The 24,409-nt window shown below is 36.9% G+C and overlaps 4 protein-coding genes and 1 pseudogene across 6 annotated transcripts; all 5 read right to left on the bottom strand.

The window, feature by feature from the left end:
* Window positions 1–662: 662 nt before the first annotated feature.
* On the bottom strand, window positions 663–10,833 carry LOC108318854 (putative pentatricopeptide repeat-containing protein At3g05240). 3 transcript variants are annotated; one of them, XR_008250145.1, is made up of 8 exons: window positions 10,684–10,833; window positions 10,259–10,470; window positions 8,457–10,146; window positions 7,748–7,851; window positions 7,489–7,619; window positions 7,319–7,396; window positions 2,145–2,200; window positions 663–897 (listed from the first exon to the last, which is right to left on the bottom strand). XR_008250145.1 is itself a non-coding variant. In XM_017556266.2 (3 exons), exon 3 carries the CDS (start codon window positions 10,062–10,064, stop codon window positions 8,379–8,381), a length of 1,686 nt encoding a protein of 561 aa, XP_017411755.1. In that variant the 5' UTR covers window positions 10,065–10,146; window positions 10,259–10,470; window positions 10,684–10,831; the 3' UTR covers window positions 8,237–8,378. The 3 variants fall into 3 exon arrangements, 1 of the variants encoding a protein (XP_017411755.1); XR_008250144.1 differs by having other exon boundaries at window positions 8,316–10,146; window positions 10,684–10,832; XM_017556266.2 differs by lacking the exons at window positions 663–897; window positions 2,145–2,200; window positions 7,319–7,396; window positions 7,489–7,619; window positions 7,748–7,851 and having other exon boundaries at window positions 8,237–10,146; window positions 10,684–10,831.
* LOC108341541 (FT-interacting protein 3-like) lies at window positions 2,592–7,310 on the bottom strand (annotated as a pseudogene).
* A 1,213-nt stretch (window positions 10,834–12,046) lies between the features above and the next one.
* On the bottom strand, window positions 12,047–15,104 carry LOC108342787 (cation/calcium exchanger 5). Its single transcript, XM_017580587.2, has 2 exons — window positions 13,855–15,104; window positions 12,047–13,230 (listed from the first exon to the last, which is right to left on the bottom strand). Exons 1-2 carry the CDS (start codon window positions 14,662–14,664, stop codon window positions 12,466–12,468), a joined length of 1,575 nt encoding a protein of 524 aa, XP_017436076.1. The 5' UTR covers window positions 14,665–15,104; the 3' UTR covers window positions 12,047–12,465.
* A 149-nt stretch (window positions 15,105–15,253) lies between these two features.
* On the bottom strand, window positions 15,254–19,689 carry LOC108342789 (signal peptidase complex subunit 3B). Its single transcript, XM_017580591.2, has 6 exons — window positions 19,406–19,689; window positions 19,239–19,286; window positions 17,955–18,017; window positions 16,227–16,280; window positions 15,641–15,727; window positions 15,254–15,551 (listed from the first exon to the last, which is right to left on the bottom strand). Exons 1-6 carry the CDS (start codon window positions 19,529–19,531, stop codon window positions 15,426–15,428), a joined length of 504 nt encoding a protein of 167 aa, XP_017436080.1. The 5' UTR covers window positions 19,532–19,689; the 3' UTR covers window positions 15,254–15,425.
* A 555-nt stretch (window positions 19,690–20,244) lies between these two features.
* Window positions 20,245–21,660, bottom strand: LOC108341066 (basic 7S globulin). The gene has a single exon (XM_017578682.2). The coding sequence runs from the start codon at window positions 21,643–21,645 to the stop codon at window positions 20,371–20,373; it is 1,275 nt and encodes a 424-aa protein (XP_017434171.1). The 5' UTR covers window positions 21,646–21,660; the 3' UTR covers window positions 20,245–20,370.
* Between the last annotated feature and the right edge of the window lie 2,749 nt (window positions 21,661–24,409).

Raw genomic sequence — 24,409 nt, 5'->3', positions numbered from 1 at the left:
AGGATGTTCACATTATTATTATATCAAGACTTATATTTGAGTGAGTTAAAAATATTTTTTATCTTTAATGTTATGTTTAAAGTATTTAATTATAAAATTTTAAGTTTAAAAATAACTAAAAAAATGTTTCATTTCTAAATTAAGAAAAAATATCATTTCAAAATAGTAATAGTAATTATATATAAATAATATTTATTCTTTAACTTTCATATTTATATTTATATACAATATAACTGTGATTTTATTTACTAAACAAAGACTTCTAATATTTTTTTTCGGCTTTTTCCTTATCTGTTATGCAATTTCTCTAATTTTTATATATCTTGTTATAAATGTTGTTTTAATATACATATATTTTGTTTTAGGTTAGTTCTTTATACATTTTTCATTGATATTTTAACTTAAGAAAAAGTATTTTTATTTTTATTTTTCAAATGGAATGTGCAATATTCCTAGAGGCAAAATAAGAAAAAATGATAAAAAAATTTATTAAAAAAAGTAAAATAAATTGGCCATGCATATCTACAAAAATTTTATAAAATTAATGTTTCCTAAAAGTTTGGTTTTATATATCTACAAATAATTATATCATTTATGATGAAATATGTCCAATGACACTAATGCATACAAATTATAAAGCTTGTATATTAAACAAAAATACATGATGAATGTGTTTTAGCTTCATTAACTAAAACTCGATTACATCCAATAGATGTTTTTTTAGTATTTTTAAAATTAATATTTGTTTATTAACTTAAAACATAAGTGAAGATAACAAAGTGGTCAAGTATGAGATTAAAATCGTTATCTTCCTCGGTATCAAAATCCTTAACCTTCACATCTGCATCTTCCCCATACTGGATGCAGTTGTCAATTTGGCCCAGTACATATTATATACTGCAGATAGAAGAATCCAGAAAAAAGCATAAAACAAAAATAGAGATTAGATAGAAGAATCCAACAAAAAGTATAAAACAAAAATAGGTTAGACAAAAGAATCCAACAAAAACAAAAATAGGTTAGATAGAAGAAGCAAACAAAAATAGGTAACAAATGGAAAAAGAATGGTGAGACTAGCATGGACTATAAGGAAAAGAAGGAAGAGTGATTCCTCTAGTTTGACAAAATATTATTTTACCACAATATTACTATAGTTATTTAAGTCCGTGAACATTATTAGTAATGCCAACAAGTTATATTGTTCCAAATTAAATTTATTGTTATAATCAATTTTAATATAATGAATTTTATGGAGGAAAACGAATCAGACTTTACATAATAATAAAAAAGTAATAAATTTTATAAAAATGCGTTTTTCTTCAAAAAAAACAGTTGAAAATGGGGAAAATAAGTTTGAATTCAAGGAACACAACACAATTCCAAGTTAGCATGTTAATTCCAGAGTACAACATACTTCATATATCTCATGAAGACAAGCTTTCTTAAGCGATGAGACTTATTCTTCCCCCAACTCACTATTCAAACGGTATGTTCTATTCGTTTCAACCATTACAGAGGCAAGATCTAATACAAAATCAAATCAAAGTTCATTTATCTCAAAGCCTGCAACGATTTGCCAACTCAGAGTCATCCAACAGCTATGGAAGCACAAGCTACAAGAGCCATAATTTGGGTTCATCTGATAGGAATCAGTTCCTATCTAATAAAACTGTGACTTGTATTGAATGAGAAAAGAAGAAAAAACAACAAAAACATAAGAAGCTGAGACAATTAATCTAGATCTTCTCTTTATGACATATCTATATCTATACTTTCTCTATGAATAACTAACATTCCCTCCACGGACCAGTGTCTCATCTGAATTACCGTCAAGCTTAAGCCTTTTGCCTAGGAAAACAGGTGTAAACTAGGGCCGTCTTGGCCAATGGTGCTATCTTCAACTATTATAGTTTAATTTATGTTATTCTATCTTTTTTCTTTTTACCATAGAAATAATTTACACCTATTCCAGTTCCTACCATTCAAATTTAGTATTTCAGCATCACACCCATGGTAGATATCCAACACCAGTCTATGATGCACGGGCACGAACACAATTATTTCCGCTATATGCTAACTATATAAATATAAGATTATTCAAGAAATGAACCGTCGCTAGGATATGCAAGGAAAAGAGAGAATACCTTTTTTCCTTCCTCAAGTCTAGTGGTATAAAACTCACCATGCTAAAGTTATTAACCTGTTCAGAAAGAGGAAATCGTTAAAAAAAGTGATAGAATAAAAACAAAGTTCTGTGACAGTTCAATAGGGACTGATTGCCACATGAAGATATATGGGAATGGGTTAAGCAGAACCAATTCCCTTAATTATTTTTGAAGATTGATCCCAAAGGAAACGCAAATTTCATATATATATATATATATATATATATATATTTATTTTGAAGAGATGATTAATAAGTGTACAGTGACTAGAAACATAGCAAGATTGGGTTAGTTTAATAGACTGGTCTCATATTTGGAAATAAAATGCATTTAAATGATAAAACAGGTGGCCTATCTGAACCTCATGAGTATGGTTGCACTCAGACAAAATATGATATTTAAAAGAGGAACATCAGCCCAATAATCTTGCCCAGAAATTCAATAACAATTAATGGTTGCTTAACATCACCCAAGTATTACTTTTACAAAAAAGAAATAATGATAAACTCAATTGCTTATTTAGATTTAGAAATTGTTGTCTACAAAAATCCACTATATGTTAGGTTCCTTTGTTCAGGAAGCCAAACAGAACACTCTCTTCTCACAATAACACTTAACAACAGAAGATGAAAGTATGTGTTAGGTTCCTTTGATGCCCCTGATTTCTCTCCAACATGTAAATGACCATTATCACGGACCCCTACTGTGATAACAGTACATGGATCAAAAACCTCCCAAATGTATTGCTCATTCCACCTTGGAGCAAGACTATCCACAATTGTCCTAGTACGGATCCACTTCTGCCCATATTTAGCTACACAATATGCATCTGTGGTTCTTCAACCATCTCTAGTCTTCATTGGCATCAGCCCTTGTCCACTTATAATCCCCAGTTCTAGAATTCCAATGCTGGCCTTCCATAGTTGCTTTGTTGTTGGCCTAAGATCACTACTGTAGTGAGTTGATTCATCGAACACATGGTAGCCACCTTCCAAGCAAACTGTTAGGATATAGGATGATAGAATAGATGGGTTTAAAAGTTAAGGGTATGGGGTGTCGGTTGTAAAGGGGAGAGCGGGTCAGAGCTGCTATAAATAGAGCTCTTGTAACTCTGTAGGGGTATCGAATATACTTTGTGTAGGTCAGACGTTTTAGCTTGTAGCTAGGGTTATGCCCTCAGCCAAGGAGGTTATGCTCCAAACTCATTCTTGTAAAGAGGTCTCTTTTACTGTGAATAATACAGGAAACCCATTCTTTCTTTCTGTCTCCATCTTTTGATTGAGTTCTTGTTAGGTTCCAAACCCAGGAACCTAACAAATTGGTCCGACCTGCCGTTTCGAAGTGGGGGGTGAAGGATCAAGAAGTAATCAAGAAACTGCCGGATCCGAATTGGGTGTGAAGCAAAGATGGAGGGGAGCACGAAGAGACGATTGGAGGCTCTGGAGATTACGATGGAAGGGATACAGGCGGAATCCGCCACAGTGCGTCGGGACTTGCAAAAAATAATGAGGATGATGGGAGCACGAGCTTACAACAACGAAGAACAATCAGGTGGAAGCCAGATTTCCGTAAATGACAACCAGCGACAGCGCGATGAGGATATTGGAGTGAGCGTGGATGGCGATCATCAGGAGGGGCAGAATAAATGGTGGAAGAGGGGTGAATTACCCACTTTCGAAGGGCTGGACCCGTTAAACTGGATCAATAGGGCGGAGAAGTTTTTCGAGATTCAAGGAGTAGCGGAGGAGGAGAAAGTGCGACTCGCGTACATAAGCATGGAGGGCAGCGCGGGTTACTGGTTCAGAGCCTGGAAGGAGAAAGCCAAGAATCGTTCTTGGGATGGTTTGAAGGAAGCCCTCGTGATAAGGTTTGGAACCTACGTTGAGCGTTTAGCGACATACAAACAGAAGGGGACGGTGAACGAGTCTGTACAAGACCTCAAGATTTTGGCGGGGAGCGAGTCAGAAGACGAGTCATTTGGGGGACGAACGCGAGGAGCGGTTACAGAGCGGTACAAGGCCAAGTATTGTAGACCAGACCGATTGGGATTAGCCGAGCGGTCCGAGACCTATTGCTATAACCCATGCTGATTGAAAGTTACTGAGCGGTCAGAGGCCAATCGCCATAATCTAGGACGACCGTTCAGTCCAGGCCATCAGCGGCCAGAAAAGAGTCGAGGGACGGTTATTTTGGGGGAGGATGAAGAGGTGGAGATTGAGGAAGCTAAGACCGAAGTAGACCGAAAGCAGATGGAGATGTCCGCTTTCTCAGCTGGAGGCCTCACTCAGCCAAAAATGATGAAGCCGAACGGTTTGATAGGGGGCCGAACGGGTATGGTTTTGACCATTAAAGGACGAAACCGAACGGTTTGCCCATTATAGGACGAAACCGAACGATGTTGCCCATTATAGGACGAAACCGAACGATGTTGACCAATATAGGACAGAACCGAATGGTATTGACTAGGGTGTTCAATCAAGGAGGGAAGAAGGTATTTAGCAAGGGGGATCCAACCCTAGCAAGAAGGTGGGGGGAGCCAGAAGCTTTGTTAAAAATAAAGGAAGTAGAACCGTGGACCTTGGTGTGGGATTTGGCGGTGATAGGAAGGAAAGAGGAAGCATGGAAGATAGTGGAGGAGGAATTGCCACCACCTGAGCCTCGCGACCTGAATTGGTGGGCAGTAGCCAGTGGATTCTCTTCAGATGATAACAAGATGATGAAGAGGAGCCAAGAGACCAAATTTTACGGTTCCAACCTTGAGGACAAAGTTGTTCTGCAACAGGGTGTAATGTTAGGATATAGGATGATAGAATAGATGGGTTTAGAAGTTAAGGGTATGGGGGTGTCGGTTGTAAAGGGGGCAACGAGTCAGAGTTGCTATAAATAGAGCTCTTATAACTCTGTAGGGGTATCGAATATACTTTGTGTAAAGTCAGGCGTTTTAGCTTGTAGAGAGGGGTTATGCCCTCAACCAGGGAGGTTATGCTCCCAACTCATTCTTGTAAAGAGGTCTCTTTTACTGTGAATAATACAGGAAACCCATTCTTTCTTTCTGTCTCCATCTTTTGATTGAGTTCTTGTTAGGTTCCAAACCCAGGAACCTAACACAAACCCTCAAGTGTATCCTACTTGAGAACTTGGTCTCTTTCTTCTTTTCCCCTTCAACAACCACATGTTTTTCAAGGTTAAACCACCTTGTGTTCACAGGCTTATGGTCAAACCTCCTCTGCACATTGTGTAAAGGAATGACAAACCTTCTAGGATTTCATCTTTGTTTGGACCAACCCTATCTTCTGCAGTCAGAACCAAAGGCTCCTCAAATGGCTTAGCAACAACAAACATCAAGTCCTCATTCCACATGGGATTTATGGTTTTACTCTGAGATGCTCTAATTCTTGAAATCTGATTTCCCAGATTGGCCTTCACAAAAACTTCAGGATACCGGGTTTTGTCACTTGATATCAAGTCTTGAGCCTCAATAACATTGACCCTGACATACCAAAGCTTAGGTGAAAGGTAAACCTTTAATCTTATGTTTGCAACAGCCTTAGGACCAACAGTTGCTGCATCAGAATGCCATGCATCAAGAAATGCCTCGTCTGCTTGAGTTCCCATCCAAACTGCCAACATTAACTCTCCCTTGGCTTTCTCACCTCTCATGTCTTCTAGTTTGTACCACTGTGGAGCCAAAGGACTATTTGGTGGCACAGGTTTTGGGATTTCATTCAGATCAAACATCACTCTCCCTACAAAGTCATCCATAACAACATCTTTGTCTTTCACTACCACCTCCAGAAGGAAGCTTGAATCCTTTCTTTGGAGAAGGCAAAAACATGATTCCCCTGAGGATTGGACTTTTTCTCAAAGTGCTTGGTGAGGCACTTGTAGTTTCCAAGCTTCACTTCAACATAAGGATCCACACCACCAATAATAATGCTAACTCCAAGATTGACAGAGACAGAAGGTGAGGAGTGATCTGGTTTTTTCGATGCTTGCGGCACCAGAATTTCCAACTCCTGGATGTCCTGGTCGACACTCCCCTCCTGTCGCTCCGCTGCCAACTCCTCACAAATGGTACCCCGATTTAATCTGCCAAACCTCCGCGTCAGAGCATCGGTGAACATCTTCCAAGTCGGATGCGTGGTTTTCTTCCGCCAGAAGCGGAACCAAAAACTCGCTAAACTTCCCTCCATGCATCTATAGACGAGCTTCATCTTCTCCTTCTCCGTCACGCTCTGGAGGTCGAAGCGTTTCTCTACCTGTGCGATCCAGCCCATGGGATCCGACCTTCAAATGTAGGTAGTTCAACGCGCTTCCTCCAACTGCGTCGAACTTCTCCTATTTCATCTTCCGATTCCTCCTCCCAGTTTTCCGGCGGTCATTGTTCGCCTCTAGCATTGACAGAATCACGTCTTCCTTCGGAGCTCCGATGTTGGTTCCTGGTTCGTCATTCTCGAGCGCGGCCAAACGCTTGGAATTCGCGAGTTACCGCTCTCATCTCCGCTTTCAACTCTTCTACTGTCGTTTCAATCGCGATCAACCTTCCCTCCATTCTTCTTCTTCACCGCGCTCTATTTGCTCCTCTGATACATATCCGGCATGTCGGACCAACTTGTTAGGTTCCTTTGTTCAGGAAACCAAACAGAACAGTCTCTTCTCACAATAACACTTAACAATGGAAGATGAAAGTATGTGTATGTATATTATTGAATCTGTAATGTATATAAAGAGAAATACAATTATACGTCCCAAGGAAGCCTCCCTTCCTCCACTGGAAAACGTCCAGTCTATACCCACAAGGAAAAATATCTGATAATCCTCTCTCCACCTATTCGGTTATTATTTGTACTCTCTCTCTACTAACAACTAATTTCTTTTATTCCTAACACTATACTTCACTCTATATCAATTCTAATAATATTATGTTCTATGTTCCTGGGCAGTAGTCCTACATTCTACACAAACCCGGCATGCATATGATGGAAGTGTAAATTGCTGTCAAGTTCTGAAAATATAACATGACATGGTATATAACCCAGACATTAATAAACGGTTTAACATTGAAAACCAACATGTACCCATTATATTAACTTATAATATTATTGGGAAAGGAGGAAAATGGCATAACTTCCATAAAATCATAGATGACCTACCAATTCAAGAAAAGCTTTATTCAGCTTTGCATAGAGGACCCATCCGTTGATTCAATTCAGACAGTAAAAGGGTGGGCTCTGGACAAAAACTCAGAGCAAAAGTATATTAAAACTTGAATGAACGAAAATATCAACAAATTTGGCAAAGACAATTTAGTGACAGTGATTACTCATCAAGATCTTTCTTGTTAGTCACAAGGTCCATTTTTGAGAGGATATTAACATGAGGTAGTTCAAGTTGAACCATTGCAGAAAGGCAAGCCAAGCATCCATTAATAAATTTGGTCACATCTGTCATGAACTGGAAACAATTTAAAATCATCTGTCAACAAACACGATAGTGCATATAAACAACAGCTGGAAGCCTAAAGAAATACGAGAAATCCAAAAGCTTAAAAGAAAATATGCTTTCAGAAATCTACCACAAACCTGAGAATCAAGTAAGTAAACAGCACAAACACTAAAATTTTTCCGTTTCAGATTTTCCACAAAATTCTTAAGCATTGGAACGTGTGAATGAAGTTCTATCTGACCTGAAAAACATATTACAAGGTAAAGCTGATTTATAACAACTTGTCAGCCAACCAAAAATCATGATAAACAACCGAAAAATAGACTTCAACATTACAAAAACTGGCCATACTACCGTTCTGTTCTAAAAGAACAAAATTAAAGTAGTTCATTATACCACCCCTTCTGATTTCTGGCCTTCCATATATGTTATTGCATTTTGTAATTATAACAATATTATCACCACCTCATAATCACAATATCCTCCAAAAACTTCAAACATCAAACTTCCGCTACTAAAACAAAAAAAAAAAAAAAAAAAAAACTAGAGAAGAGAGCGTGAATACCAGGGCAATCAAAAGTTTTTGAGTGCTTGAATATAAAGGGAATCAAGAAAAAAAGTCTATAAACAGGAAACGAATCATGTGTGGCAGTATTATGGAAGAGTGACAACACAAAAAATGACAGTTACTGTACAAAATTTTACCACTCTGGATTCTGAATCACATCTATTTGATATGTTTCATACACTTGTACAAATTATACAAACTTATATAATTTCAAGCGAACTGTGACCAATTGTCTTTGTGATCCTTCTATGCTTCATAACTTTTCTAGTCACATTTACCTCCTCCCACATGCCAGCTGTTGCATATATATTAGATAGAAGAACATGAACCCCACTTTGACCAGGTTCCCGCCCTGTTAGTCGTGGTTTCACTTGATTAGCAACAGACAAGTTTTCATGAATCTGACAGCCATTTAAAAGAGCACCCCATATGGCAGTATTTGGTTTTACGGGCATTGTCCCCACTAATCTTTCTGCTTCTATGAAATGACCAGCCCGACTCAAAAGATCAATCATGCACACATAATGCTCTCTTTCTGGCACTATACTGTACATTTCTGTCATTTGTCTAAAATGTTTTTGAGCCTCTTTAACGAGTCCAACATGACTACATGCAAATAAAACTCCTAGGTAGGTGATGTGATCAGGAACTAGAGAACTATCCTTTTGCATTATTTGAAACATACTCAATGCTTCATTTCCACGACCATGCATGGCTAAACCATTGATCATGCTAGTCCAGATCACCACATCCTTTTGCTGCAAACTGCTAAAAATCTTCCGTGCACCTCCTAACTCACCAGTCTTGGCATACATGTCAAGAAGAGCAGTATCAAGGGCAATGTCTGTTGCAATAATGTTAGTTTTTAATAGATAAGCGTGAACAGCTTGTCCCAATGCTAGAGCACACAGATGGGCACAAACACTCAAAACACTTAGAAAAGTAGCCTTATCAGGATAAATGCCACTAGTCCACATATCAAAAAAGAGATCTATCGCCTCCTGATGCCTCTCATACTGATTGTAGGCATTAATCATACTGTTCCAAGCTACAATGTTTCTCTTGGGCATTTTGTTGAACAGTTCTCTTGCTATCTTCAAGCAACCACATTTGGCATACATATCAAGGATTGCAGTTGCAAGAATGATATTACTATTCGGTGTGGACACAAAGGGATCATAACCAGCCTTACGAATGCACTGGTGGATCCTACGTCCACTGTCAACGTCTCTGCTAAGAGCACAGGCAACCACAGCATTCACCATAGTTATTTCATTAGGCTCGACACCCCAATTGCTCATGTCTTCAAGCACCTTCAAAGCTTCATATGGTTGATTATTGTTCACAAACCCAGCAATCAAACAAGTCCAAGCAACCACATTCGACTTGGGAATATTATCAAACACTTGCAGTCCTGACTTCATATCTGCACATGACGCATACATTTGGAGTAATCCAGTAGCAACATAGGCATTATCTTCAAACCCGGATTTCACTATGCAGCTATGAATGCATTTTCCACAATCTTGATCGGCAATTAGACAACATGCTTTGAGTGCAAATGGGAAAGTAAAGTGATTGGGGGAATACCCATCTTCTATCATTTTTCTATACACAAGCATAGACATTCTTGGATTGTGACGGTTAACAAAGCCTCGTATCATAGAGTTCCAAATGTAAACGCTAGGGGTATCAATTTGGCGAAATACCAAGTTTGCATAATTGATGTCCCCAAATTCTGAATCTACACAGAAGTCAATAAGCTTGCTCAAGGGGACTATGCACTTAATAGTTGGGGTTGTGACTATTAAACCATGCAGTTTTTTCAATTCACTTATACTTTTGCATTTTGCTAACAAAGAAAGAACGGAATTTTGGTTTATCATCCCCAACTATGCTCTAGAACAATCTGACCATGGCCTTGTAATATTAGGGGTTGTTGTGGTGCCAACCCGAGCAATAGGTAGACTGATTGCACAAAAAGCAGGACACACAGATAATTGCATTTTTGTTAAATAGCAAATTTAAAACCTTGGTATGTGGTTTAAATCAGAAAATTCTGTGAAAGCAATAGAATTACCTTGCCACTACAAGCAGGACCTATCACAAGCTGTGCATAACCCATGGTAACCTTATGAAACAGCAAGGAGGTTTCAGAAAGTACAGAAGTAATTGACTGCTCGAAAGGAAGCGAGAACTGCAACAGTAATGTAAGCAGTACACCAAACCGCAAGGGCAAACAACAAATTCACCACATCACTGTAGGCCATACACCACACACTACTACAAAACCTGAACATAGCAAAAATCAAACGCCAAAAAGTGTAAAATATGAAAAAGAAAAAAAAATCGCTTCATTTCTACTTTGTGGTTCTCCCTAATTGCTTTTGCAGGGCAAAATCCTTAGTATTAAGTATGATTGATTGCAATGCTAAGAAACAAATTAAGTTTAGTAAAAAAAATGCAAATAAATGAGTTAATGAATTTGGATGATAATAACAAAACCTGTGAGAAGCGTGTTAGGGTTTGATTGATTGAAGGGGCGAACAGCAGAGAATAATTGTGGAATCAAAAGCCTAAAGGTCTCCTAGTAGATGGCGTGGGTGCTACTTATACCAAACCGTTGTTTAGTTTAATTTTTTTTCACGGAAAATAATAATGAAAATAAAATAAAAATTCATTATTTCTGTGTGCTTTTATTAATATTAAATTTACAATTTACATCTTTCTATCATGTAATGTAATTTTCAAATTAATTATTTCTGTATGCTTTATGAAAATTTATAAAAAGGACATCTAAGGTTTTTAATATTTATAGTGTTATTTCTTCTTATAAACCAAGCCTTCCAATACCCGCTGTCTCGCCGTCAACAGTAGAACTGCCATTTATGGATGCCCACTAAAAAATATCTCCAAAAAATATAACAATCTATATACAAAATCATGAAGAACACAATACACTAAACCTAAACAAACGCACAGTCATAAACAAATTCAGATGGACATTTGTAACTGTGTATCAAGAGTTGTTACTTATTATCCATGTTGAAAACTAAGTGCAAAAAATCGATGTTGACTAACATTGTGAACCTAACTCTTATATTGTTGCGGAGTGTTTTCAATTTTCTTACAATGACTAATTTACCCTTTTCATATTCCCCAATCCCAACGACATTCTCAAACTTGCATAAATTTACATCTTCCAACTTATTTGCCCAAGTCATGCGGGTCATATAAAAAATTCTTTTTTTTTTCATTTATAATTGTTAAAAGAAATTAACTAATACTATTCAGTTTATTACAATTTTTAAAATTTTAATAGGCTGTATAAAGACATAAAATAAAGTTTCCAAAATCATGCCCAAAAAATTAACTTTGTAAAGACTATAAGATGGTAATTATTAAATTAAAAGTAATTTATATTTTTGTAATCAAAGAATTGTCTTATTTTCATATAACTAGTTATTTAGTAATGCCTATACATTAAGAAAAGAACTAGTGAAAGAAAGCATTATGAAATTTAAATTAAAAATATTATTTTAACAAAATTTTAAATAATGATAAATTTTGATGGATTTGAAAAAGTGTCAGAGATATAAAAATTTATAATAACACTTAACATAAGCTTATTTTAAAAAAATAAAATTATCTTTTCAATATTTAAATTTTTATACATTCAAATGCATTTATACTAAATCCATACGTGTGCTTTTTTATAGTTAATAGTAGTATATTATATTTCAGAGAAAAGGTGTCATTAATTGAGAAATTCTAAACATTTAATATTTGGATTAAATGAAAAATAGTAGAAAATAGGTGAAAAATAAGATACTTTTAATTATGTTTTACTTCTATTACAACAGAATAATTCCAAACTAATGAGATGTCAAAACATTAATTTTATTACCGATTACAAGTACATTCAATAAAACTAACCATCAATCTCCCCTTCGGTTTCACAAAACTTAAAAAAAAAGAAAATATCAGTTGTGAACAAAATGTCAGTAAGCAGAACCAGTAACAGATATCTGTAATTACAATGATCTAGCCTGTTTGGGACGGTATAACAATGTTGAAAAATTCCAATGACCAGGACCCAACTAATTTTTTTATCCTACCTAAACCAAATGGAGAAACTTAAAAGGAAACCCATCATAAATATATATATATATATATATATATATATATACACGTGCTGAATACTTCTTTCAATAATGCCATCTATGAGGATTTAGCTTATGGTTGAGTTTGAGTATGAATATAAATCATAGATCTACCTAAAAAAAATCACCCTGAGAACATGGCTATTCCTAAACTTGCTGCCGTAAAAGCAGCATAGATGCCTACTAGACAGAATCCCCAAAACCTAGGCACTCTGAATCTGCACCAAGTGATCACTAAGAGAGACCCCATAAGGCTTAAAAGCAGGAATACAAATGCCATCACTATACCAACGTGGAAATTAAGCTGATAAGCTCTAGGATATATATTGGCCGTCTGTATGACTAATGCACTTCCAAGGCCAACAAGCATGTTGAACATTGGTCCGGCGAAACATCCCGCCATCGCCATCGCCGGATGACCGGCTTTAGCAACTGCAACATCGGCCACAAGATCACCTACTGAATTTCCCCATGCCAGTACAGTAAGACCCAGGAGTGCTGGCGGCAGTTTGAGATGTGTGCCTATAGCTTCCAGGCAGTTCACCAGCTCTCCAGCTGTAGTAGATATCCAGAACACGCTCATCACAAATGCCATGACAACCACGGGCAGATGCTCTGTTTTGGGGGGTTCCTTTTCGATTATAAAATGAAGAAATGCAAGAGAGAAACTTGTCATGAAAACTACTGACCAGAGGGGAAAGTGAGTGTTGGGGAGGAGGAAAACTATGGAGTGATTAAATGGCATGAACGAGTTGCAGGCGTACAAGAGGGCCAGTGGACAAAGTGCAATATTGGCTGATGCATAAAATCTGCTCCATTGTGCTGGTGCTGGTTGAGGGATCGTCAATCTGAGGACAGTTTCCACAGGAAGCTCCCATGTTTTAGAAATCTGAGTGCATAGGGCAAGGGATGAAAAGTCAGGACTGCCTCAAGAAGAGTGATTAAGCAATATCGTAAAGAACTAGAATTAGAAACATATCCAGCAATGCATAAAACTCGCTAAACTTTGTACTCAAGAAGAATGATTGACTATATTGTGGTGAATCATTGATTTTAAGACAGAATCACATCACTCTCTGTCAGAAATACCACCCACTTAGCAAATTTATGAATGATCAATATGTTTTGTCTACATATATCTAAAACTTTCCCTATATTCTATTAAAAAAACCTCAAACACATGATTCTAATCGTATCTCGTTTCCTTCCAAATTCAGACATACTATTCTACCTCTAACTTGAGAAACATATTACATTACTAAAACTGATACATGAAAACATTGAAAAATGGCAGGCAATATGCTAAAAGTGAGTATTTTAACGATGCAACAAATTTAGTCGCAGCATATTACAGATGCAGAAGTGTTTACTACATCAAAGACAAAAACTAGAAAGGAACCTTAAAAGTAATAAAGTAGTTCAATTTCAACTGCCTTGCTAGGACGGAAAGATCATATACCCATGTACGTACATACGCGAAATTGAAACCACTACAGTAACAACAACAACGTACCAATCGAAACGCTCCACGCACCCCAGAAGCGCGTTTCTCTCCCTCGACGGATGTAGAAACCACAGCGTCAGGATCCGATTCCAACTGTCTCTCGAGATCCGCGGAACTCTTTTGAGCGCGATCCGCCATCCCCAAATCCATGTAGAAGACAAACCCTACGAAGAACAAGTAGAAGGCAACGAAGCCGACGGCCTGCCAAAGGAAAATCTCGGCGCTAAGGTATACGTAGAAGAGGAACATTGCAGCGGTGAGGTAGAAGAGAACATCCCTAACGAAAGGCGCGGGATCGACGGAGAAGGGCGCGGCGAAGATGGCGACGAAGCCCACGACGAGGGCGGAGACGAAGGTGCCGGCAGAGAGTATAGCGCCGAAGCCAGTGCGGTACTGGCCGGCGCGGAGGGCTGCGAATGAGGAGAAGACGTCGGGAGCACCGTTGCCGAGGGAGAGAAGCGTGACGGCGGCCATGCTAGGGGAGAGGGCGAGGTGGGAAGCGAGTTTGGTGGTGACGAGGGAGAAGTGGTCCTGGGCGGTGGTGATGAGGATGTAGAAGTGGAGGAGGAGGAATAGGGAGAGGATGGGAATGGAGAGAGCGGTGTGCTGTGGGAAGAGACATTGGTATTTGAGGATTCCATTGGATTTGGCAGCACACGGTGAGGGAGCGAAGAGGAGTGACCTCCGTGGTGTGGAAATGGGAGAAGGAGGGTTTATCGAGAAGAAGAAGAATACAAGAAGAATGAGAGTGGTGGTTAGGATTATTGAAAGTGAAGAAGCTTTTGGTTTTGGTTTCAATCTCAACCATGGCAGCGCCATTCCTGCAGTGTCTTCTTTCTCGGCGCCTCCGCCATCTCAGTCATCGCCCTCGCCACTCCATGGGACCCACCCTGTGTTCCGCGTTTCTTCGTTTAACAATAACACCACTGTCAATAATAATACTCTACTCAATATCCGAAATTAGGTACTGCTCCACCCGTTCAATCTATATCAATAATTCAATTATTTATAAACATGTTCACATCATAATTTAATAATATTAAAAGCTAAAAATAATACCATTTTAACATTCGTTATAAATAAAATAATTCGTAACATTCTTTAAAATTATAGGTTTCTTAATAAATTCTTTCAAAGAAAAAAATCAATAAAACATTTAAATAATAATTAGAAAATTTCTTTCGAATATTATTGTAAACCAGTTTTGGAAGGATTGCCAATTTTTGATGGGAAGAATTTCACTCTTTTCCCCGGTGTGCAATGTCTAAGTGGTTTCAACAGCCAAAGGGTTCATTGTAGCATAGTATTTTTTTTTTCTTGGAGAAATGAAAATGGTTCAGACCAATGCAAGAGACAATTGAAGACCAGAAAGCAAACTTGGGATGTTTCAGACCAATGCAAGAGACAATTGAAGACCAGAAAGCAAACTTGGGATGTTTCAGTGTTCATTCAAGCGCAATTGATTTCACTTTCCAAAGCACAAATTCCCTTCCTCATTCTAGTTCTTTGAACTAACCTTCTATATCCGTCATAAAAAAAGGGTTTAACGTTACAACAAAAAAAAATAATATGACGAGGCATCATCTATACTCCGCAGGCAATCGGTAACCCGACATGACTATTTTATCTGCAGACATTTTGCCAGTCTTTGGCATAACATGCCAATGCATGGTAAGGTTATATTCTTTGCTACGCAAATTGCTTCCCTGGACATATGAAATAATAGAAAAGTTAAGTCCTAAAGAAACCGGAAGCAAATCATAGCAGTGAAAAACATCATTCTAGAGTTGCATACCTGGTCAATGAATCGGTACTTATTTGATGTGTGAATCCAAAACTTCGCATGCTCTTTAGAGGGAATGATACCATCCCATAGGGATATCTGTAAAATGGCAAATTAAGAACCTTAGTAACATACGTGCACGACACCAGGATGGCAGAGATGCACCATAATATGCAAAGCCACGGCTATCTGGGTGATATGAATAATTAAAAAACTCTGACTAGAAAACATATATCAGTAAAACAGAATAGTCATGTTATGTATGAATCCAAAACTTCCCCTGGTCTTTAGAGTGAATGACACCAACCCATAGATCTGCAAAATGGCATTTCAAGAACCTATACAACATACATGACACAACACATACCAAAGATGGCAGAGATGCAGCATAATATGCAAAGCCGCAGCTATCAGAGTGATGTGATTAGTATAAATAAATTCTGAAGCCACCGCCTCACTAATAAAAATTCAAGATCCTTTCATGCACCAGTTACCATGGCTTGCTTTTATTCTTTCTTTTATAAATACAAGCTGGCAAACTTACAATTTAAATGATTATATTTCAGATGTAGATTCAAACAAACCAAACAATTCAAACCTGATTCAAGGAATGCTTCGGTGTTTCATACTCAGCAGCTAGAAAAACAAAAACCTGCAACCATACAAAAATAACAGAACTAAATCACTGGACAGCACCGAAATTTGTAGCCTTGACACAGTTTATCTAGAATAATTGATTGGAAATAAGGATCTCAGAGGTGTGTCATTAAGCAGCTTGAACAGACAAAAAGAAAAAGCAATGGGAAAGAATATGAATTAATATTCCGCGACATGAAACAAGATATGTTGGAAGATATCAAAGAGTAAACAAACACATTTGTGTTAACAAGAAAACACTCAAAAGATAGAAACAGAAATGAAAGAATGAGTTTTGCTATTATTCACCGTAAATGAATCTCTTTACAAGGACTGGGTTTGGGAGCATAACCTCCCTCTAGAGAGCCTAACCTCCCTCCTCAGGATGACAAACCCTGTTAGACTACAATCAAAACAATCGACCCCCCACTATAATTGATTATTCGCTATTTATACAACCAATAACCCCGCTCTTCCTAACTGCTAAGGCAGCTAGACATTTAATGTTTTATTCCTTCACTCGTAAACTCTTCATCCCTAACATTACCACCCGCTGCCGAACAACCTTGTCCTCAAGGTTGGAAACGGAAAGCTCAATTTGATGGCTCCTCTTCATCAACCTGTTACCATATGAAGGGAACCCACTGGATGTTGCCTTCCCATTCAGGTCTGGAGGCTTGAGTGGTGGCAATTTCTCCTCCAATGGCTTCCATTCTTCTTGGATTTTATTAGCTTCTAACACTCTGGTCACCTCTTTTCCAGAATCACAGACCCTGAGGAAATGGTCTTCCATGTCTTTCAAAGCTTCAAAAAGTTCTCTCCCCTCTGCAGGTGCCTCACTAACGGCAAGACCCTTCTTTTGTTTGCTGGTCCACCTCTTCGCATAATCCGTCCTTCTCTGATTCTCGTTATCAGAATGTTGATCTTCATCTACAGACCCTGGACTGCCTTCTAATCCCTTTTCTTGGGTCCACACCCTTCCTCCAAGAACTCGCAAGAGTTCTCTAGTTTCCTGCCGCATTTCTTGCATATTTTTTGTCCATTCAGCTAGCTCCCTTTTTTGTTTGCTGATCCTCCTTTCCCAAGAATTATCTCTTCCTTCCATCACGCTCCTTTCCCCAAGAATCCGGCACCCCTCTCCAAATGGGATCCGGCAGTTTCTTGATTACTTCTTGATCCTTCACCCCCACTCCGATCCGGCAAGTCGGACCAATTGTTAGGTTCCTGGGTTTGGAACCTAACAAGAAAACACTCAAAAGATAGAAACAGAAATGAAAGAATGAGTTTTGCTATTATTCACCGTAAACGAATCTCTTTACAAGGACTGGGTTTGGGAGCATAACCTCCCTCTAGAGAGCCTAACCTCCCTCCTCAGGATGACAAACCCTGTTAGACTACAATCAAAACAATCAACCCTCCACTATAATTGATTATTTGCTATTTATACAACCAATAACCCCGCTCTTCCTAACTGCTAAGGCAGTTAGACATTTAATGTTTTATTCCTTCACTCGTAAACTCTTCATCCCTAACAATTTGTTTTAGCTTATTTCACGAAATAGTCACTTTTTCCCCAAAAGCAATTTAATTCATTCTTCACTGTCCTACGAAGATCATCCATAATTTTCAGAGTCAAAGGGAGAAAGGCAAAAATTAATTATAATGAAAATTTCAAATTAAAGATAGAAACCTGTTTTGTGTTCCACGTGAAAAGGGACTGCAAATCTGCGGATATATTCAGTGTCATGCTGACCTGCAGGAATAAAAAACGCCTCCACTTCAGATTGAATAATGAATAAATGACCTTTAAATGACAGAGAAAATTATTACAAAAGCTGTTTTTTTTTTGACAAACTATGGCATCCAACGTCATAATATTACATATGCAGCATACAGGGCATGAGCACGAAACATGAATTTGGTAAAACTAGATCTTCTTCTAGGAAAAAAGCACAATACAGTTATAAGTTTTACCGTGCCAGGCTAGTCTAAATAGCACAATATACCTTAAAAGCTTTAAACAATCCCAGATTAATATGTAAAATTATGGATCATGTATGGTTGATAGTCTTGGGATTTGGAACAATAGAAACTTAAAATAATTGAACTATTTGTAATCTATTTGAGCTTGACCCGCTAAAAATGACCAAATTCAAACTTTACCCTAATACTTCATCATCTTATAACATAAAAATCTCTACTAAAAAGCAAATTGGTAAACTTCAAAACTCATTGTGAATCGATCTGATAGAGGAAAAGCAACTATTCATGCTAAAAAAGAACAAGAAAAATGAAACACAGGCTTCATATTTTTAAAAAGTCAAGCGTAAGATTTAATTTGCCTCTATCTCTATTTCGCAAGTACGGTCACAGCTTCAAGTGCTCAGTTTTGCTCATATATAAATACTAGGCACCTTAGATTCGTGGAATTAATTTACTACTTTCATTTCATCTGTGTTTGATTGTTCAAACTATTTCTTTCCTATGTGACATAACAAACAATCTACAAATAAAAAGTATCCTGTATGCCATGTTTTAGCAGTCATTATATATTTTGGTTGTTTGTTACCGCGACGAAAACCATAAAACTGAAATTGCAGAATAAACTGTCTAAGCATCAATATTAATACCGAGTTCGCAACCACAGAAAGATAAAACAGAAATAAGTATCATCTACTGGACAATTATGAGTTCAATTTTGAAAGAAGGCGAAGTGCAAAGAACTCAATGGTTTTTTTACTTATGGGTCAAATAGAAATCAGTAATCACCCTAAGTATAACTTTTAAAACGAATGAGCAATTTTTCAGTCACATCGCAATCCATAGAATAAATGAAAACCAAAAAAAAATTGCAACTTTAAACACGATCCTAAATCTGAGAGACATTCCAGAGAAGAAAGTGGGAACGAAGATACCCAATAGACCTAGCCACCAGCCAGGATGTTGTTTTGATTAGGAAAAGAAAATGACGTACCTCGTCATTGCCGTTGGGCTGTTTCTGAAACCAGTTGATATTGAGTACCTGCATCCAGAAAACCAAAAAAGGGATAAAAAGAATTGGCGAATTGCAGATCCACAAAAGTGAAATTATAGAGACACACTCAGAGAGAGAGAGAGAGAGAGAGAGAGAGAGAGAGGGACCTGGACTTGCGCAGAGGGAGTGGGGGTGTTGAAGTTGTCGGATAGAGAGGCCATGGCGCACATAAGAGCAAGAATTGTTATGGCAAAGGTTAGTAACGCGTTGGCTCTGTACCCGAACGAATGCATTTTCAAGGTTTCTTTGTTTCTTCCTCTTCGACTGCGCTCTGTGTGTTTGATCAAAAGACTGAGAGAGAGAGAGAGAGAGAGAGAGACAGAGACAGAGACAGAGAGAGAGAAGACTAGTTGACTGTTCTGAGCAGACAAGGAAACGTTTTGGAGCGTTTATTTTTCGGTGTTTTGGAATTGGATCAAACACGCACTCACTCCTCCGAACCACGCACACAAATCTTTTGTCACCAATTATACAGTGCCACGTCAATAAAAGTTCCACATCAGCATTCTCTTAGAACTAATTGAGGCCCTAACTCCACTAAGGTCATTTTAATGTTCTTAATTGACTTTTTTAAGTCTAAATACACTTCCAACAACAGAAGTTAGACTATAAAAAAAATTATTCCATAATAATAAGTCTTGCTGTGATGGTTTCAAAATATTTAAAAATTAATTATAAATTATATATTCTGAAACGTATTTTCGTCAATAGTATAATCTATAATCTTTTAATTCTTTTCTAATATCATGGAGTGATTTCTTTTTTAAGACGATATTTTGATATACACAAAATTTTTATATTTATTTAATATTATTTATTTTTTTACTTTTTTTTTAAATACAAAAAATATTTTTTTATCATTATTTTATCTTTTTAATATATGCCAAATGAATATAAAAATCATTATGGAATCACTGTATCTGATTAATCGGCAAACAAAACAGGGTAAAAACAACAAGATTAGTTTTTATTCCTGAGAGAACAAACAAGAGTTTTTATTCTGAGTTTACTTTATTAGTGCTTATTTCCTTGTAAAAATAAGCATATGTAAAAACTGAAACTTTCTAGTCTCTCAGGCATTGACAAAGTTGAAGAGATCCCCACATTTCACCCCAAGCGAGCTCAGTGGGGAAGTGCTAAAGCCAACCCTTGATTTTGCAAGGTCGAACACCACCAGATTCTCTTCCAATTGCCGTGCTCCTATGGTGATTTCAGCGCTAGGTTGCATTCCACCATTCACAACGGCCAAACATGACACCCCGGGTTGTGTCTGCACAGTCAAATCCTCTCCAGAAATTCTCCAAACAGGACCATTAGGCTTCTCCATCACAAGCTCCACGCTAGGATATTCACTGATGTTTTTGGAGTGAAAACACAGCTCAAATGGTGCCACAGCTTTCACTTGAGCTTGCTTTGGAAGCTGCTGAGCAAACACTTGAACGAAAGACATATAAAGAGATTGCTGCAGAACCATGTGAGGAGTTGAGGTGCTAATCATGGTTCCTCCAGAATGTCCTACTGTGGTTGATGATATCTTGCTCACTGGGGTCACGCTGTACTGGTTGATTCTTATGGAGTTGACTCTCACATTGTACTCTCCTTGTGGGGTGATGGTTAACGGCGTGTAAGCCAAATCATGGAAAATAGCGTGGCCGTGAAACTCACGCAAATTGTTTGGTGCATCTCCAAAGATGATAGCACCCTTGGAAGATGAAGAGTAGCGAGAGAGGCAGGTGGTGAATTGGCGTTGCAGGCCAAAGTGAGAAGCAAGTTGGTTTGGAAGAGAAATAGGTGCATGTCCTAAGCCAGCTACTCCTTCGATGTTTCTTGGAAGACCCTTTTGGAGAAGGAAAGAAGGTGCACAAGAAAAGAGGAACTGAGGGACTGTGAACAGTTCACCAAGTTGGGTTCCTAGAGAGATGTGGATTGCAAGTACATCTTGGCCTAGTTCACCCAAACCGTTTTGTTGGGTGACAGGGTTGGTGGACATGAGTCCACATGTGTTTTTGTGGCACCCTGGCCTTGATGCTGCTGGGCAACTGAGGCATTGGTTTGTGTTGGCTCTGAAGCACTGTGCAGAGTGACAGAAGGGTGCTTCGTAGGTTTTGGATGAGTAATGTTGCTCACAGTTGAGCCACACCTGGTTTCCGTTGAGGTCCACTAGGACTGGTACTTGTGTTAGAGGTGTTCTTTTGAGAAGGTTGGTCCAATGGAGACCAGTGGAAGCATCTTTTTGAGTAGGTAGAACAAGCAGGTATGCAGGATTCATAACATAATTGGACTCAGATAGTGAGAAAAGAAACGAGCAAGAAAGAGAGAGGACTAAAAAGTAGAGGATAGAAGCCATTACTAGTACAGTCTAAAAGGGATGCAAGGTTGGAATAACAGATGATAATGTATGTTACTGTATTAGTGAGCTGAAATTTATAGAGAAAGGACCATATAACCTTTTGGATGGAGGTGACTAAGGGGAAAAACATTATGGCAGGGAGATTCTCTTTTCTTTTGGCAGTGTTGATCACAGAGCCAGTCACTAAATTGGAGCTGTTTGATGTGAATTTCAAGGAGATTAACCTTATCAGTAAGAACGACAGAAGAAACAAAAAGGATATGGTGAGTGAGAGGGTACTTGGCAGCTGAAAAGAATGCTTATGCTTAGTTGCATGCATTCAGTGTTTAGTTATGTAAAAGAGCCGTGTGAGTTGGTGCTGCCTTGTTGCGGTGACTCTTATACCTTAGCTTGGATTTTTGTCTTGGTAATCAATGTATTACAATTTCTCCACATGTTACTGTTTGGCAATATTATTGTTCATTTTATCCCCTTAACACTACTAAACCTAAAACCATTTGCTCAGTTCAGTTCAATTAAGTTATGTAATATACTGAGGTTGAAGTTTGAGTTACAACTGAGTTTGATCAGTCACTTGTGTTTTAACTAATTATATAAATTTCTCTGCATATTTTGGCCACTGAACTTGTTTAAATACATAGTGGAAAATTTGTACTAGCAAAAGCATAATCTGTGATATATTTGTATCAGTTGATATAACTTTCCTGGTTCTGTTCTACTATAAAAGTTGAAGAAAGTTGCATCCACCAGATATTTGTTGAAAAGTCTCTGCCACCATAGTGAAGATAGCCGGAAAGGGTTTGGTTTGGTTATGCACGTCTGCCATAATCCCTTGAGCAGTATAATAAATTGATCATTTAAAACCAATACAATCATTGAAATTTCACGCTATAAATTTATTGGGTATAAATGGATGTAATTCTCCTCATATAAGTCAGTTTTGTACCTGATGAATTAGATTTAAAATTTATTTTAAAATATGGTGAATGTTATAATCTTATAAACAAATTATGTAGAGATGAATAAGATTTAAAATTCACTTTTAAATATATATATATATATATATAACTCATTTTAGTATATATTTTAATAAAATTTGTTATTTATTAAATTAAGTTTATAATATATTTTTTAAATCACAATAAGTCAAAGCTAGAAATGTGTAGAAATTTAACTTGTAGTTTCACTTCATTATTCTCAATCTTACAAGATATTCTCAAATATATTTACTTTTAAAGAAAAATTTAATATCAACCATTCTTTCATAAATCACGCATTTCCTAACCATGATTTGAATAAATTATTATTATATTTAATTGAGTCTGTAAATTTAAATATTTTTAATTAATTATTTAAATAATTTAAGCCTATGATAATTTGTTGGATTTAGGTGAGTATCTGATCATTTAAAATATATTAATTACATGAGTTAATTAACTTATTTACAAAAAGTTATTATATGTAAAAAATTTATGATAAAGTAAATTTTGAATGTTTTTATTTTAATTTTTTGAAATAATAATTTTGATATTTGCGTCTTATAAGTAATTATATAAAATTGTGAGAATGAATATTGAGATAGTAGAGAAGAAAAACAATTCAATAAGCCTTTCACTAAATCAGACTCGATTTTCACAAATGTAAGAGATTGAAGTATGATGAATCAATTTAAAGTGAAAAGTTAAGAAAATAAGTGACCAGACACTTTATTCTAAAACTATGTGAATTTATTTTTATTAAAGAGATATCTCTTTCTTATGAAAATGATTTTTTTTATTAACGTAAGAAAATAAGTGAAAGATCCTAGATAAGATGCAAGGTATACATTGATTTTATACTGAATGAATGAAAAGATGACAACAATTATGATTTGAAGTTTATAAATAATCTTTGAGCATACATTATACTTTCGACTTATTTTCATGGTTCATTTTATTTAAATTTGTATATACACTTTTGTTCTTTAGAGTGTATTTAGGGGAGAAGATGATTTGAATGAATTTAAGTGGATTTGAGGATAATTTTTTAGTTATTTTTTGAGTGGAATTGTGGATAATTGAGAGTGGATTTGGAAGTAAAGTTTGTCAGAATTAGTGTAGGATTTGATTGATCTGATAGATTTTAAAAATTAGTTTAATTGATAGAAATTAAAGATTAACAAAATGTTCATAATTATAAAAGTAATATAAAATATTATTTATAAATGTTATATTTAATTGCAAAAATGTTTATAAGGAAAAAAAATTATGAATAATTTATAAAATTAATGTTTAAAAATTATAAAAATTATAATGTATAGCCCTGTAACCGGTTACCCGTTTGCGTAACCGATTACACATGTGTCAGCCAAATCTTCATACCGATGTAACCGGTTACGACTCTGCTGTAACCGGTTACGACTCTGCTGTAACCGGTTACGCCACCCTCGTCGTTCCGTAACAATTGGAGGGCACATACGACTTTTCCGCAACAATCCACTCAAATCTCTTCAATTTTGCGAGTGACCAAAATCGAGGGTATCCTGCAAATCCATCCTCGACGATCCATCCTTTTCCTCTCAAACGAACAACACACAGTTTGTAATTCATCGTCCGCAATTTCGCTTGAACAGTGTTATCTGTTCATGTTGTTCTTTTGTAGTGATTTGGGAAAGATGATTTGGAGGAGATGATATGAATGGATATGAGTGGATTTGAGGGTAATTTTTTGGTTGTTTTTTTGAGTGGATTTGTGGGTAATTGAGAGTGGATTTGGAAGTAAA

This window comes from Vigna angularis, chromosome 6, assembly GCF_016808095.1.
Source record: "Vigna angularis cultivar LongXiaoDou No.4 chromosome 6, ASM1680809v1, whole genome shotgun sequence".
NCBI lineage: Eukaryota > Viridiplantae > Streptophyta > Magnoliopsida > Fabales > Fabaceae > Vigna > Vigna angularis.
The sequence above is the reverse complement of the archived record's forward strand: the minus strand, read 5'-3'. Positions and strand labels throughout refer to the sequence as shown.

Excerpts from the sequence above, each read along its gene's own strand:
- LOC108318854 (XM_017556266.2), bottom strand. The coding sequence starts at position 10,064 with ATGATAAACCAAAATTCCGTTCTTTCTTTGTTAGCAAAATGCAAAAGT.
- LOC108342789 (XM_017580591.2), bottom strand. The coding sequence starts at position 19,531 with ATGCATTCGTTCGGGTACAGAGCCAACGCGTTACTAACCTTTGCCATA. Across the intron at positions 18,018-19,238 it reads AGCCCAACGGCAATGACGAG|GTCAGCATGACACTGAATAT; the intron begins GTACGTCATTTT and ends TTATTCCTGCAG. Across the intron at positions 15,728-16,226 it reads CGAAGCATTCCTTGAATCAG|ATATCCCTATGGGATGGTAT; the intron begins GTTTGAATTGTT and ends GCCATTTTACAG.
- LOC108341066 (XM_017578682.2), bottom strand. The coding sequence starts at position 21,645 with ATGGCTTCTATCCTCTACTTTTTAGTCCTCTCTCTTTCTTGCTCGTTT.
- LOC108342787 (XM_017580587.2), bottom strand. The coding sequence starts at position 14,664 with ATGGCGCTGCCATGGTTGAGATTGAAACCAAAACCAAAAGCTTCTTCA. Across the intron at positions 13,231-13,854 it reads TGCGTGGAGCGTTTCGATTG|ATTTCTAAAACATGGGAGCT; the intron begins GTACGTTGTTGT and ends CTATGCACTCAG.